The sequence below is a fragment of the Molothrus aeneus genome, chromosome 3 (assembly GCF_037042795.1).
Source record: "Molothrus aeneus isolate 106 chromosome 3, BPBGC_Maene_1.0, whole genome shotgun sequence".
NCBI lineage: Eukaryota > Metazoa > Chordata > Aves > Passeriformes > Icteridae > Molothrus > Molothrus aeneus.
Window position 1 is genome coordinate 113427557 of NC_089648.1, and position 13906 is coordinate 113441462.

The 13906-nt window shown below is 66.4% G+C and overlaps 1 protein-coding gene and 1 non-coding gene across 3 annotated transcripts; one reads left to right on the forward strand and one right to left on the reverse strand.

Moving 5' to 3' along the window:
- Nucleotides 1-86: 86 nt before the first annotated feature.
- Nucleotides 87-12012, reverse strand: GTF3C2 (general transcription factor IIIC subunit 2). Of its 2 annotated transcripts, XM_066545986.1 has the most exons (18): nucleotides 11846-12012; nucleotides 11388-11703; nucleotides 10317-10608; nucleotides 9625-9719; nucleotides 9278-9355; nucleotides 8941-9039; nucleotides 7237-7464; nucleotides 6905-7016; nucleotides 6698-6815; nucleotides 4788-4819; nucleotides 4470-4599; nucleotides 3807-3951; nucleotides 3395-3556; nucleotides 2874-2961; nucleotides 2638-2766; nucleotides 2334-2465; nucleotides 812-919; nucleotides 87-693 (listed from the first exon to the last, which is right to left on the reverse strand). In XM_066545986.1, exons 1-18 carry the CDS (start codon nucleotides 11976-11978, stop codon nucleotides 490-492), a joined length of 2601 nt encoding a protein of 866 aa, XP_066402083.1. In that variant the 5' UTR covers nucleotides 11979-12012; the 3' UTR covers nucleotides 87-489. The 2 variants fall into 2 exon arrangements, with proteins under 2 accessions (XP_066402083.1, XP_066402084.1); XM_066545987.1 differs by lacking the exon at nucleotides 8941-9039.
- Nucleotides 12013-12341: 329 nt separating this feature from the next.
- On the forward strand, nucleotides 12342-12505 carry LOC136555298 (U1 spliceosomal RNA). Its single transcript, XR_010783456.1, has one exon. It is a non-coding gene; the product is annotated as a U1 spliceosomal RNA (small nuclear RNA).
- The last annotated feature ends 1401 nt before the right edge of the window (nucleotides 12506-13906 follow it).

Here is a 13906-nt window from a genome sequence, read left to right on the forward strand (position 1 = left end):
AGGGGAGGGAAATGGTGGGCCCCTACAGCCACAGCTACCAGCCACACCTGCCCAGTACCACCACAGGTGCCAGTACCACCACAGCCTTACAAAACCAACCACGTTTATTCTGCACAGCTGAACACCAGCTCAATGTGAGCGACTCCACGGCTCCACCCCGCCCTCAGGCACTCACTGGGCATGGAGGCGAGCACAAGCACAGCTCCACGCTGGTGGAGCCCACGGGGCTTCCACAGGGTCACACCCACAGCTCAGCCCTGGCCACGCCAAGTCCCACCACCCCTGCCCAGCTCAGACCAAACGGTGCAGACAGACCCTTCCAGGCCCAGAGCATGAGGACGAGTGTCCAGAGCATCCCAGGGAATGGCTGGGAGCAGCTGTCCCCCTGCAGCAGACATCCATCAGGAAAGCAGCACCGAGAGGGCCCACAGCCCCATGCCAGCACAGCTGGCCCAGCCCCAAGCCCTGCCCAGGTGAGGCACTGACACCCTACTCCCCTGGCAGCAGGGAGGGCTCAGGGGGGCCAGGGCTGCTGGGTGTGTCCCCATAGAGGACGCTGAAGCGGGCCTGGCACTCTGGGAGCAGCTGGTGGCCCACGGAGGCCAGCCCTGCCAGGCAGTGTGCCCGCACAATGCCCGCCTGCCCGCCCGACACCAGCCAGCCCTGCGAGTCCAGGTTGGGGCTGAAGCGCACCTGTGGGAGAGAGGAGCCCCTAAGGGACAGGGCTGGGTGCTGGGACTCGGCCCCAGAGCAGAGCAGAGCAGAGCAGAGCCACCTGAGCGCAGGGCTGGGGCTCACGTGGCACACCCACCTTGTGGAGGGCCTCCAGCTGCAGGCGGTCGAGGCTCAGCTCTGCCTTCAGCTCCTGCACGTGCATGCGCCGCATGGGCTCCCGGCTCGGGAAGTTCTGGAAGCTGCGCTGCAAATGGAGGCACCACCTTGGGCTGCGGGCCCAGGGCAGGAGCAGCGCATGCACCACGACCTCAGCCCTGCCCCAGCAGCATCTGCCAGCCCTGCCACCCCCCTGCCCAGCCACAGCCCCCCAGCCCTGCTCGGGGTCAGACCCTGCCACCCCCTGCCCAGCCACAGCCCCACCATTCCTGCTCGGGGTCAGACCCTGCCATCTCCTGCCCAGCCATAGCCCCACCATTCCTGCTCGGGGTCAGACCCTGCCACCCCCTGCCCAGCCACAGCCCCACCATTCCTGCTCATGGTCACACCCTGCCATCTCCTGCCCAGCCACAGCCCCACCATTCCTGCTCATGGTCACACCCTGCCACCCCCTGCCCAGCCACAGCCCCACCATTCCTGCTCATGGTCACACCCTGCCATCTCCTGCCCAGCCACAGCCCCCCAGCCCTGCTCGGGGTCACACCCTGCCACCCCCTGCCCAGCCACAGCCCCACCATTCCTGCTCATGGTCACACCCTGCCATCTCCTGCCCAGCCACAGCCCCACCATTCCTGCTCATGGTCACACCCTGCCACCCCCTGCCCAGCCACAGCCCCACCATTCCTGCTCATGGTCACACCCTGCCACCCCCTGCCCAGCCACAGCCCCACCATTCCTGCTCATGGTCACACCCTGCCATCTCCTGCCCAGCCACAGCCCCCCAGCCCTGCTCGGGGTCAGACCCTGCCACCCCCTGCCCAGCCACAGCCCCACCATTCCTGCTCGGGGTCAGACCCTGCCATCTCCTGCCCAGCCACAGCCCCACCATTCCTGCTCGGGGTCAGACCCTGCCACCCCCTGCCCAGCCACAGCCCCACCATTCCTGCTCATGGTCACACCCTGCCATCTCCTGCCCAGCCACAGCCCCACCATTCCTGCTCATGGTCAGACCCTGCCACCCCCTGCCCAGCCACAGCCCCACCATTCCTGCTCATGGTCACACCCTGCCACCCCCTGCCCAGCCACAGCCCCACCATTCCTGCTCATGGTCACACCTTGCCATCTCCTGCCCAGCCACAGCCCCACCATTCCTGCTCATGGTCACACCCTGCCACCCCCTGCCCAGCCACAGCCCCCCAGCCCTGCTCGGGGTCAGACCCTGCCATCTCCTGCCCAGCCACAGCCCCACCATTCCTGCTCAGGGTCAGACCCTGCCATCTCCTGCCCAGCCATAGCCCCACCATTCCTGCTCAGGGTCAGACCCTGCCATCTCCTGCCCAGCCACAGCCCCCCAGCCCTGCTCAGGGTCAGACCCTGCCACCCCCTGCCCAGCCACAGCCCCCCAGCCCTGCTCGGGGTCAGACCCTGCCATCCCCCCCACCCAGCCACATCCCCACCATTCCTGCTTGGGGTCACACCCTGGCTGTCCCAGCCTCTCGTACCAGGTCGGTGTCCTGGAAGCGGAGGTAGCTCCTGGCTGCCATCTCGCTGTAGCGATGGGTCCTGGGCAGGGCCTGCTCGCTGCCCTCGGGCCCCTCAGGGCTGCACGGCAGCAGGTCAGCTTTGTACACGGGCTGTGGGGGAGAGGCAGCTCAGGGGAGGGCGGGCACAGATCCTGCTGCTCCTCTGCAGACAGGCACCACCAGGCACCAATGGGATGGGGGCCCAGGACATTTCTCCTGTGGTCCCCTGCCCCTGCTGGCCCTGTGCGCTGGGCTGGGCCCCCCAGGAGCGATGGTCTCTTACAAATCTGCGGTCTGAGGAGCGCTTGATGTTGAGGGGGTTGACAGCCAGGTCAGGCAACACCGCTGCCACCAGCTCGCCGGTGATGTCACCCGCAGCCACCGTGTTCAACCAGTCCGAGCCAGAGATGCTCTGCAGGGACAGAGGGCTGGAGGGCACGGGGCTCCCACCACAAGCCCTGGGCCCCAGCTGGCTCTGAGCTGGCCACTGGGACAGAGTGGCCCTGCCCTGGCCCTTACCCACACGGTGCCCTTGCGAGGGGCCACAAAATAGGCCTTGAAGCCCAGGTACCCGGCGTCGATGTAGTGGATCCCACAGAGCCCATACCTGTGGTGGAAGGCACAGAATGAGGCCTGGGGCGCCTAACTCTGCTGTCACCAGGATGTGAGAGCCAGGCACAGCCACCTCCCCACAGAACTGGCCCACGGTGAGGGGGCTGTTCCTGCTCCAGCAGCACGGCACAGAGTCCAGAGCAAGCACAGGCAAGGCAGCTCCCAGAGGCCAAGGACTCACTGAGTTCCCAAACCCCTTTAGCAGCACACCTCTTGGCCAGTCCAGGGGTAGGCCATGCCCTGGCCCACCCTGCCTCTGCCTCAGGGTGGCATGGCAGAGGGGATGCCACACTTTGCTGCTGCGGTGTGACACAAGCAGAGCCTGCCCCTGCCATGGCGCAGCTGCACAGTCCCAGGGAGGGGGAAGCCAGAGGGGCCCCAGGGAAGCTGGACCAGGCCTGGCAGCAGGTCTGGCCCCCAGCACTCACGGGGCGTAGCAGTTGTCCTGGGCCACGGTGATGCCGTTGTAGGGCAGCAGCCAGGCCACCTCGGTGCTCAGGAAGCGCTTGATGCTGTTGATGGGCTCGTAGAGCCGCCGCAGGTCCCAGAACTTGATCTTGCGGTCGCTGCCCACCGTCACCAGGAAATTGCTGAGAAGCAGCAGAAAGGCAGCACTGAGAGCCTGGCACGGAGCCGTGCCCTGGCCCAGCACAGGGCCCAGGCAGCCCCAGCCTTGCAGTGGCTCCACTGCCCTCACCCTGGAAAGCCCAACCCAACCCCTCTGGTGCTGCAGAGAGGACCATTGGCACCACAGCCTCTCAAGCCCTTCTGCACAAAAGAGCTTCTTCTGCAGGAGGAAGTTCCTCTCCTGGCAGCACCTGTGGCTGCTCCTGCCCTCACCTGTCAGCCTTGCACCACTCAATGCTCCGGACTGCCTGGTCATGGGCCAGGAAGCACCGGAAAGGGTAGAGCTTGAGGGAGGCGTCCGGCTGGTGCACGCACTGCAGCAGGGATTTGGTGAGCAGGTTCCACACTGCCACGGTGCCTGTGGAAAGACTTGTGTCCATGAGGCACTGACAACGGCACAGGTGCTTCAGCAGGGGACCAGCAGCAGCACAGGCAGGGCTGTGGGAGCTGCACAGCACAGCAGCCAGGCTGGAGCTGGGGCTGTGGCTGAGAGCGGGACAGGCCACAGGCAGGACACAGCAGCAGCACAAGCAGGGCCACAGGGGCCAGGCTGGAGCTGGGACTCCAAGCAGACAGCATGGTAGCAGGTCCTGGCAACATAGCACAGAGCTGTGGATCACTGCAAGCCCAGCAGAAAATTCCACCCAGGCAAGTTCAACAGATGTGGACAAGCCCAGAGCCACAGACAGGGATGATCAGTGACCAGCCTGAAGGTATGTCAGAATGACAACAGCCAGCCCAGAGAAGCCTCCCCCTGAGCCAGGGCTGGGCAGAGGTTCCAGCACCAGCTGAGGCTGAGCAGCTGAGGCTGCAGTGCCTCTGCCAGGGCGAGGGCTGCTCCCCCAGTGCTGCTGTAGGGCACAGAAAGAGACTCACCGTCATAAAACCCTGCTGCCAGGTGATGGTGGGGCTTGGAAGGCATCCAGGAGAGACTGAGGCACTGCCCACACTCAGATGCATGACCTGCCTGGACGGAGCCCACCTGAAGCGTGGTGATGCACTGCACCTGCAGGCCAAGGGAGAGCCCTGGGTCACAGCCCTGCACGGTGCCACCCGTGCCCCAAGGCCTGGGGTGGGCACGGCACTGCCGTGCTCTGCCCCTCCAACACTCCTTTGCTCCCCAGGCTCTGCCACCTGCACGCTGGGGGCTTGCTGGGGAACCCGACAGGGATCACCATGGCAGGGAACACTGACCTTGCAGATAAGGTGCTTGTGGAGGGACCCATCTAGAAGAGAGCAGAAGGGGGTCAGGGCAGGCTTTGGCTGTCCTGGGAGCTCCCTGCCTGGAGCCTGGACTGCAGCTCCTCACGGCCCTGGCCAGGGCTCCCAGTCCCTGTCCCACCATTCCCCAGAGCAGTGACCCCAGCACAGCAGGAGCTGAAGCACAGGGAGGAGCAAACAGGTGGCACAGGGCCCCCAGGAGCCAGGCCTGCCTCTGTGCTGGAGGCAGCAGCCCCTGAAACACTCTGCAGGGAGAGATGATGGGCGCCTGCCCCACCATGGCCAGCACCAAGGCTGAGGTGACACGGTGACACAAGGGGGCCAGACCTGACTCTGAGCACTGCAGGGAGGCAGGGAGCAGCTGTGCAGGCTATCTGCTCCATGGCTGACAGGACTGGAGCAGCCTGGCAGCACTCCAGGGCAGGGCAGGCTGCAGAGACCCAACACCCAACAGCTCAGGGCAGGATACCCACAGGAGCACCACGCACCAGCTCTGTCTACCAGAGAATCCTCCCCGCAGCAAGAGGGGAGCTGTGGGGACCTGTCCCACATCCATCGGACCTGGGGTCCCTGACCCCCAGTGTGAGGCTGTCCCCCAGCACAGTGACAGGCACGTCACAGCCTGTCATGGGGGGAGACATGGAGAAGCTGTGCATCCTCCTGGCCACAGCTGTGAGGATGCAGTGCCAACCCCAGCTCTGCCAGGCAGGAACACAGGGATGGGGGTCCCCAGTGCCCCAGGGACAGCACAGGGATGGGGGCCCCCAGTGCCTCAGCACAGTTTGGGAGCTCCCAGCAGAGCCTGTCAGCACAGCCTGGCGCTGCTGCTGCGGCTGGAGAGCAGCTCCAGCCCAGCCCTGAGCACAAGGACTGTGTGTGCAGCCGCAGCCAATGATGGGGGGCCCTTCACGACGTGCCCCAGGGGCTGTGGCAGCGCCTGGCACCTGCAGCAGCGCGAGCACAGCCAGCTCGGGGGAGCATGGGGGGCACAGCCAGCTCGGGGGGGCATGGGGGGCACAGGGAGCCATTCCCCACTGCCAGGAGGGAGGGCTGTGTGCTGGCCACGGCTCAGTGCCCACAGCCAGCTTGGGGGGGCACAGGGAGCCATTCCCCACTGCCAGGAGGGAGGGCTGTGTGCTGGTCATGGCTCAGTGCCCACCGCCAGCACGCGCCGGCCATCAATCCCGCTCAGCCCGGCACAGCCATTACAGGCACCATTAGCCTGAGCTGGCTCAGCTCTCCCTGTCCTGTCCTCACACATGGAGCAGACTGGAGGGAGCAGCTCTGGCAGCAGGGAGATGGGGAATGGCTGGGGACACACTTTGTGACTGCACTGCCACACCCTGCAGCCCGCTGTGGCCACAGTGATGCTGCTGAGAGCCCCCTCCCAGCGCCCAGCTCCCAGGGGCTGCCTGCACTGAGCTACATCCCAGCCAGGCTGCTGCAGTGTCCCTGAGACAGAACCAGAGCAGCACTCGGCACGTGGCCTCCTCTCACACAGGCTGTGGGCCCTTCTGGATGAGCCCCAGGTAAGGCTGGAGCCCTCCTCCCCTGGAATTCCACAATGGAATTATGGAAGCTGCTTGAAGCAAGGCTTTGGCACTGGGGCTTGGATCTCTGGGCACAAGGGTACTCAAAGCAGACCCCCAGCACCAAAAAGCAGCCTGGGATCCCACACTATCCCTGTGGCAGATGCCAGGCTGGGGGCAGCAGGGCCCCCATTCCCCACCATGCAGCTCCCAGGCTGGGCACAGCCCTGCTGGCAGCTCCCCAGCACAGCAGGCTCCTAGGGACAGAGGTGCCCAGCCCGGGGCTGGCAGTCCCACCCTGGCTCGGGTGGAGGAGGGCCAGGACGCCCTGCTCGGCGGTGTGGCTCTTCCTACCTTTTACCTGGGTTGCCTTGGCGTGGTGCAGGGCCTCAGGGTGCGGCAGGGCGTACACCACCACCCTGCCGTCTGAGAAGGCAGCGGCCAGCAGGCCCAGCCGGCTCATCTCGGGGTGCTGGGGATGGACAGATGGGCTCAGACATGGATGGGGGCACCTCCCAGGACCCTCGGGGAGCCCAGGGGCAGCCCCTGAGCAGCACTCACCATGCGGGCTGCAGTGGGCGGCTCCCAGGCACCGCTGGGGCAGAACTTCATGTCCCACACACAGCCATGGTCAGCAGCGATGGCATAAGCCAGCCTGGCCTTGCTGGGAGAGCTGTGGGTGTGAGTTTGGCCGTGAGTAACATGGCAGCTGGTGCCCAGCAGCTCCAATACACTCCAGGGTACACCACCAGCAGCAGAGCTGGCCAGCAGCACAGCCTCCTCGGGGCTCAGGCTGGGGCTCGTGGCTCTGGAGAGGCCAAGCCTCACCACCCACACAGCCATGGAGGGACACAAGATCGAGGCAGGGCCCAGCCCCAGGCCTGGCCACTCACCCCTGCTCTGTCTGCAGCGTGCCCAGGTCCCAGAGCTGCAGGAGGGCAGGGCCTGAGTGAAGCCCAGACACACTGTGGGTCTCCTCCATGCTCCTGTGGCAGGACACGGCCACGAACTGCGGGGCTGCGGAGCCCTCCGGGGTCGGGCACCACGCCATGGCCCACACCGGGCCGCCCACGAAGAATGAGACATCCCGGCGCTCCGGGTGGGGCTGCAGAGAGCTGAACCTGGGGGGCACAGGGGTGAGGGCTTCTGAGAGCTGGGCCAGGGGCTGGCGGCACCCCAGGGTGCCCAACCCATGAGTGCAGCCCTGGGGTAACCCCTGGTCCAGACAGGCCTGGGGACACCTGACAGCCACTGTCCCTCTGGGCCTGGGGACACCCTGACCCTAACCCTGACAGCCACCATCCCTCTGGGCCTGGGGACACCCTGACAGCCACTGTCCCTCTGGGCCTGGGGACACCCTGACCCTAACCCTGACAGCCACCATCCCTCTGGGCCTGGGGACACCCTGACAGCCACTGTCCCTCTAGGCCTGGGGACACCCTGACAGCCACCATCCCTCTAGGCCTGGGACACCCTGACAGCCACCATCCCTCTGGGCCTGGGGACACCCTGACAGCCACTGTCCCTCTAGGCCTGGGGACACCCTGACAGCCACTGTCCCTCTAGGCCTGGGGACACCCTGACCCTAACCCTGACAGCCACCATCCCTCTAGGCCTGGGGACACCCTGACAGCCACTGTCCCTCTGGGCCTGGGGACACCCTGACAGCCACTGTCCCTCTAGGCCTGGGACACCCTGACAGCCACTGTCCCTCTGGGCCTGGGGACACCCTGACAGCCACCATCCCTCTAGGCCTGGGACACCCTGACAGCCACTGTCCCTCTAGGCCTGGGGACACCCTGACCCTAACCCTGACAGCCACCATCCCTCTGGGCCTGGGGACACCCTGACAGCCACCATCCCTCTGGCCCTAGGGACACCCTGACAGCCACTGTCCCTCTGGGCCTGGGGACACCCTGACCCTAACCCTGACAGCCACCATCCCTCTAGGCCTGGGGACACCCTGACAGCCACTGTCCCTCTGGGCCTGGGGACACCCTGACCCTAACCCTGACAGCCACCATCCCTCTGGGCCTGGGGACACCCTGACAGCCACTGTCCCTCTAGGCCTGGGGACACCCTGACAGCCACTGTCCCTCTAGGCCTGGGGACACCCTGACCCTAACCCTGACAGCCACCATCCCTCTAGGCCTGGGGACACCCTGACAGCCACTGTCCCTCTAGGCCTGGGGACACCCTGACAGCCACTGTCCCTCTAGGCCTGGGGACACCCTGACCCTAACCCTGACAGCCACCATCCCTCTAGGCCTGGGGACACCCTGACAGCCACTGTCCCTCTAGGCCTGGGGACACCCTGACAGCCACTGTCCCTCTGGGCCTGGGGACACCCTGACCCTAACCCTGACAGCCACCATCCCTCTGGGCCTGGGGACACCCTGACAGCCACTGTCCCTCTAGGCCTGGGGACACCCTGACCCTAACCCTGACAGCCACCATCCCTCTAGGCCTGGGGACACCCTGACAGCCACTGTCCCTCTAGGCCTGGGGACACCCTGACAGCCACTGTCCCTCTAGGCCTGGGGACACCCTGACAGGCCACAAGCAGCCTGCTGTCCTGGGGACACCCCATCACACACCTGTTCAGCCTGTACAAGGCACCATCGTCCTTGATGCCCTCACGCTGGATGGAGAAGAGGGGAGACTTCTCCTCTGCGGGCAGGTACGGGGCAGCCTCGCTGTGCAGGCACAAGTGAGAGCAGCTCTCCCACCCCTCCCCAACCACCCCAGCACCATCCCAGCCCCCACACAGGCCCCACTGCCCGCCGTGTTCCTCCACAGCCAAACCCAGGAGACCCCCAAAGCCCACAGCAGACACACAGAGGGGTGTGGGAGCACACGCCACCCATCCCCTTGCTCACCCCAGCCACTGCTGGGACCTGCCCCACTTTTCCTTTGGCCCTGCTCCCAGGGTACCTGTCAGAGAGACACGTCCACCTGTGTGCCACTGGGATCCAGTCAGGGAACTCCCACTGCGAGTGCTTCTGCTCCCGCCTGCAGGGCACGCCAGAGCTCAGCCATGGCCCTGCATGGGCATGTCCAGCACCCTCCTCACAGCCCTCCCCCCCTGCCTGCATGCTGTGGCACAGCCTCCCCTTCTGCAGCACAGCCCCTGCCCTTGGCAGCCCTCCCACCCCAGCAGAACAGTGACATTCCCAAGGCACGTGCTCCTTCAGCCTTGCACCTGTGCCAGTGGTGGCACCAGGACACACCCACTGCCCCTGCAGCCCCCTGAGCCTCGAGCACCCCGAGTTCCCACTCACAGGCTGCAGGTAAGGCTGGAGCTCTTCTCCACTGGGGCCATGATGGAGTTGTGGAAGCCATTGGGGGCGAGGCCTCGGCACTGGGGCTTGGATCTCTGGGCACAAGAGAAGACTCAGAGCAGGCCCTGAGCCCTGGGGGACCACCTGTCCCAGAGGGAACCACCACAGCCCCCGAGAACAGAGCCCTCCCCAGCCACTGTCAGCACTGGGCTGCAGACACACAGCCCCTGGGGGAACTCCCAGGAGGCCAGGACCCCTCAGGACCTGCCTCCACCTCCCCCTGCTCCAGCAGGAGTGCAGGCCCTGCTCCCTCTCCCAGAGCTCCTGTCCCAGCTCCCACCACCTGGGGCTGCCACTGGCCCTGTGCCTCCCCATGTGCCACCCTGTCCCTGGCAGCAGGGACCCTGTGGGACAGCAGGGCCACCTGGAGCTGTGGGTGCAGGGACAAACAGGGACCCTGTGGGACAGCAGGGCCATTGCAGCTGCGGGTGCAGGGACAAACAGGGACCCTGTGGGACAGCAGGGCCATTGCAGCTGCGGGTGCAGGGACAAACAGGGACCCTGTGGGACAGCAGAGCCATTGGAGCTGTGGGTGCAGGGACAAACAGGGACCCTGTGGGACAGCAGGGCCATTGGAGCTGTGGGTGCAGGGACAAACAGGGACCCAGGCAGAGCCCCAGCCCTGCCCTCACCCCTGTGGCCGCCGTCCTCCCGCCGTGCCCTCGGGGTGTCTCCAGGTCTGGCTCTGATGCCTCGCTGTTGAGCGTGTCGCTGCCCTCCTCCTCCTCCTCCTCCTCTGCCTGCAGCACCTCCTGCGAGGGCACGAAGTCAGCGTCCCGGGCGGGGTCGTCGCTGTCCGTGTCCTCCTCCCTCCTCCTCCTCCTGCGGCGCTTGCTCTGGCTGCGCTCGGGCTCCTTGGCGGGAGCAGGGGGCTGGCACGCCGGCATCAGCTCCTCGGCCAGCTCCTGCAGGTACAGCAGGGCCCTGCAAGGCCAGGGCAGCGCCTGCAGGTGAGCACGGCGCTGCACGGGTGGGCCAGCCCTGCCTCCCTCCCTCCCCCAGGCCGTGCTCGGAGCAATGAGCTGAGCCTGAGCACCAGCCTCCCCCACCCTGAACTCCCTGCAGCTCGCCCTGCTACCACCAACAATTCCTCCTGCTCTGTCAGGAAGCAAGGAAATTCCTCCTGCCACAGGCAGCTGCTGCGCCCTGCCAGGGGCTCCTGGATCCAAACACATTCCCTAAAGTGGGAAAGGATTGGTCTGTGAGGAATCAGTACATCCCACCAGCAGGGGACAAAGTCCTGCAGGGCAGACACTGAGACCCTCTGGGGACACAGATTCCATCCAAGAATCATGAAATCAGGGAATGGTTTGGGGTGGGAGACATCCTAAAGCTCATCCAGTTCCACCTCCTGCCATGGGCTGGGACACCTTCCACGAGCCCAGGCTGCTCCAAGGCCCATCCAACCTGGCCTTGAACACTTCCAGGGATGGGGCAGCCACAGCTTCTTCGGACAGCCTGTGCCAAGGCCTGCCCACCCCCAAAGGGAGGGATTTATTCCCAAAATCCCACCTAACCCTCGCAGTGGGAAGCCATTCCCTGTGTTCTGTCCCTACAGCCCTTGTCCATATGCCGCTCCAACTTTTCTGTGCCCCTTTAAGAGGCTCTGAGGTCTTCCTGGAGCCTTTTCTTATCCTGCCTGAACTATTCCCGCTCTCTCACGTGTCTCTAGAGCACGGTACTCCCGGGCCACCCCCACTTACACTTTGGCCGCCCTCCTCTTGGGCCGCCCGCCCCGCGGGCTCTCGGGGCCGTTCCCGTCCTCGCCGGTGCCCAGCGCCTTCTCCGCCCGGAGGGGCTCCGGTGCCCGGGACAGCTCCAGCAGCAGCACCTCGGCCTTGCCCTTCCTGCCGCGCCGCCCGCCAGCCCGCGGCGCCGCCACTGCCCCGTTGGCGGAGCTCTCGCCGGGCCCCTCCGCCGCGCCGTCGGGACTGGCTCGGGGCCGCCCCGGTTTCCTCGGGGATTTGGCGGCTGCTGCTCCATCCTCACCGTCCAGAGCTCCCGCCGGCAGCTCCTCCCCTGCTCCAAAACACCGCGGTTAGCGCCAGCACGCAGCAAGGCCCCTCGGCACGACTCGGTGTCCCGCAGCACCGGGCACGGCGGCATCCCCTCGCACCCCGGGGAGTGCTCCCGCCTCGCTCCGCCCCCCCTTGGTACATACGGAGCGCTCTCTGCTCAACCTCCCGTTCCCCACTACGGCTCCGGCTCCGCCCGGCAGAACCCGATCGTCGTCCCGGCCTCTCCCGGCCGCTCCGCTCCCGGCACGGCGGCCCGCGGGCGGCGCTTGACGCCATCGGGGCTCCCAGAGCCGCCGCCCGGTGCGCGCCGCGCCGCCAGCACCGAACCGGAACCGGTGACGGCCAATTGATGACATCAAAAGGACGCGACGAGTGTGAGGTGGGCCGGGCCATTAACCGGCTCTTACGGGGCGCGTTCATGCAAATTTCGCCCCGCCGCGCGGTGCATGCCGGGCCCGAGCCCGCGCCGAGCCCGCGCTGTCCTGGCGCGTCCGCGGGCTTAGCGCGGGCCGGACCGTGCCGGGCCGTGCGGGCCGGGCCGCAGCGCGGGGCCGGGCGGTGTCGGGGCCAGGCCGGGGCCGGGCGTGTCCTATCGGGCGTGCGGCGGGCGCCGGAAGCGGGCGCTGGGGGACGTCGGGCATACTTACCTGGCAGAGGAGACACCATGATCAGGCAGGTGGTTTTCCCAGGGCGAGGCTCATCCCTTGCACTCCGGGTGTGCTGACCCCTGCGATTTCCCCAAATGCGGGAAACTCGACTGCATAATTTGTGGTAGTGGGGGACTGCGTTCGCGCTCTCCCCTGGTCATGCTGTAAATGACAGAATTAAGTAATGTAATACTTGTGGGGCGTGCATTCCGTACTCTCGCTGATCCTCGAGGTCCAGCGGAGCCTAAAGCGTTGGGCGGGCGCTGTAGCCGTGAGTGGTGGCAGGGCAGTGTACACCCGGCACTGCATCGAGGATGGGGTGATGGACACGGGAGCCACGGGATCCGGGACCCGGGGGTGTGCAGGAGGCGACCCGCGAGGGGTCTGGGATTCCCCAGCAGGACGGGAAAGCAGCGAGGGCGGTCCGGTCGTGCTCTCGGTGTGCGGCTCGAGGATAGCCGTGGGTTCAGGGGCATCCCACGGCGCACTCTCCACAGGCCGTGCCGGTGCCCGGGAGACATATCCCATTCCATGCAGTACTTGGCAGCAGATCCCTAAAGGGGGCTCGCTCATGGACTGCTGCCATCGAAGGCGGGATGATCCCGGCCTGTCCCACGCCGTGTCTGCAGGAGCAGGGAAACACCCCAGTGAAAGGGGTCCTCGCCGGGTGCTGCTCGGTGAGCACTGTGTGGGTCACACCCGGCCGAGTCCGCGAGTTCAGCCGGACTTACAGAGAGCGGGAATTTGGCGCGCCCCGAGTCGGACCAAGTCTCTGCCCCTGTCCGTCCCTCCCGCGAGGTCGGAGGGCTGGCCGGGACGCTAACCCGAGTCCTGCCGTCCCACCGAGTGCGCAGTCGGGCCGGTGGCGCTTCTGGACCCGCGGGCCGGAGCCTGGAGAGGCGAGGCTGGGCCGCTTCTGCAGACATGGAGATGGGGCAGGGATGGGCACCGAGGCCCCGTGGAGTCGGGCTTGCAACACTGCTGCTGCATCTGTAAACGATCCTGGCGGCTGCAGTTGGGAATACCAACAAACAACACGTGCACATTACCTGATTACAGCTCTCCCTCGAAACAACGAAATCAGGGAGAATGCGAGGACAATCTCCCCTAACACAAATTATTCAGTCACGCTGCAGTGGTGATATCGCACGGGCCAGCACACCCGGGGTGCAGCGACCTGCCCGGTATTAGTTCCTTCCCTGCGCTGCGAGTCCGCAGCTCCCGCCCGGCCCGGCCCGGCCCGCACACGCGAGGGCAAAGGGGTCTCTGAGTGGGCTGTCCCGTCATGCCGCGCGGCGGGATCTAATTTGCATGGGCACGCCCCGTGAGGACTCCGTTGGCCCTGCCAGAGCAGCGGTGCGATTTGCATGGCCCCGCCCTCGGCGGTCCGGGAGCCGCGCGCCGGTGCCGGTCGCGCTAGGATCGTGGAGCACCGCCGGTCGCGCTCGGGCCCCGGGGCACCGCCGGTCACGCTTCCTCGCCCCGGGCACCGCCCGCCGACCGGCCGGCCCCGCGGGTACGGGCCCTCTCCGGGGCTGGTTCCAGAGGGACCCGGGC

Bases quoted from the DNA above. Each gene is read 5' to 3' on its own strand.
- GTF3C2 (XM_066545986.1), bottom strand. From the start codon at position 11,978: ATGGCGTCAAGCGCCGCCCGCGGGCCGCCGTGCCGGGAGCGGAGCGGC. The intron at 11,704-11,845 runs GTATGTACCAAG...GTTTTGGAGCAG, and splicing joins GGTTGAGCAGAGAGCGCTCC to GGGAGGAGCTGCCGGCGGGA. The intron at 4,600-4,787 runs GTCAGTGTTCCC...CTTGGCCTGCAG, and splicing joins ACAAGCACCTTATCTGCAAG to GTGCAGTGCATCACCACGCT.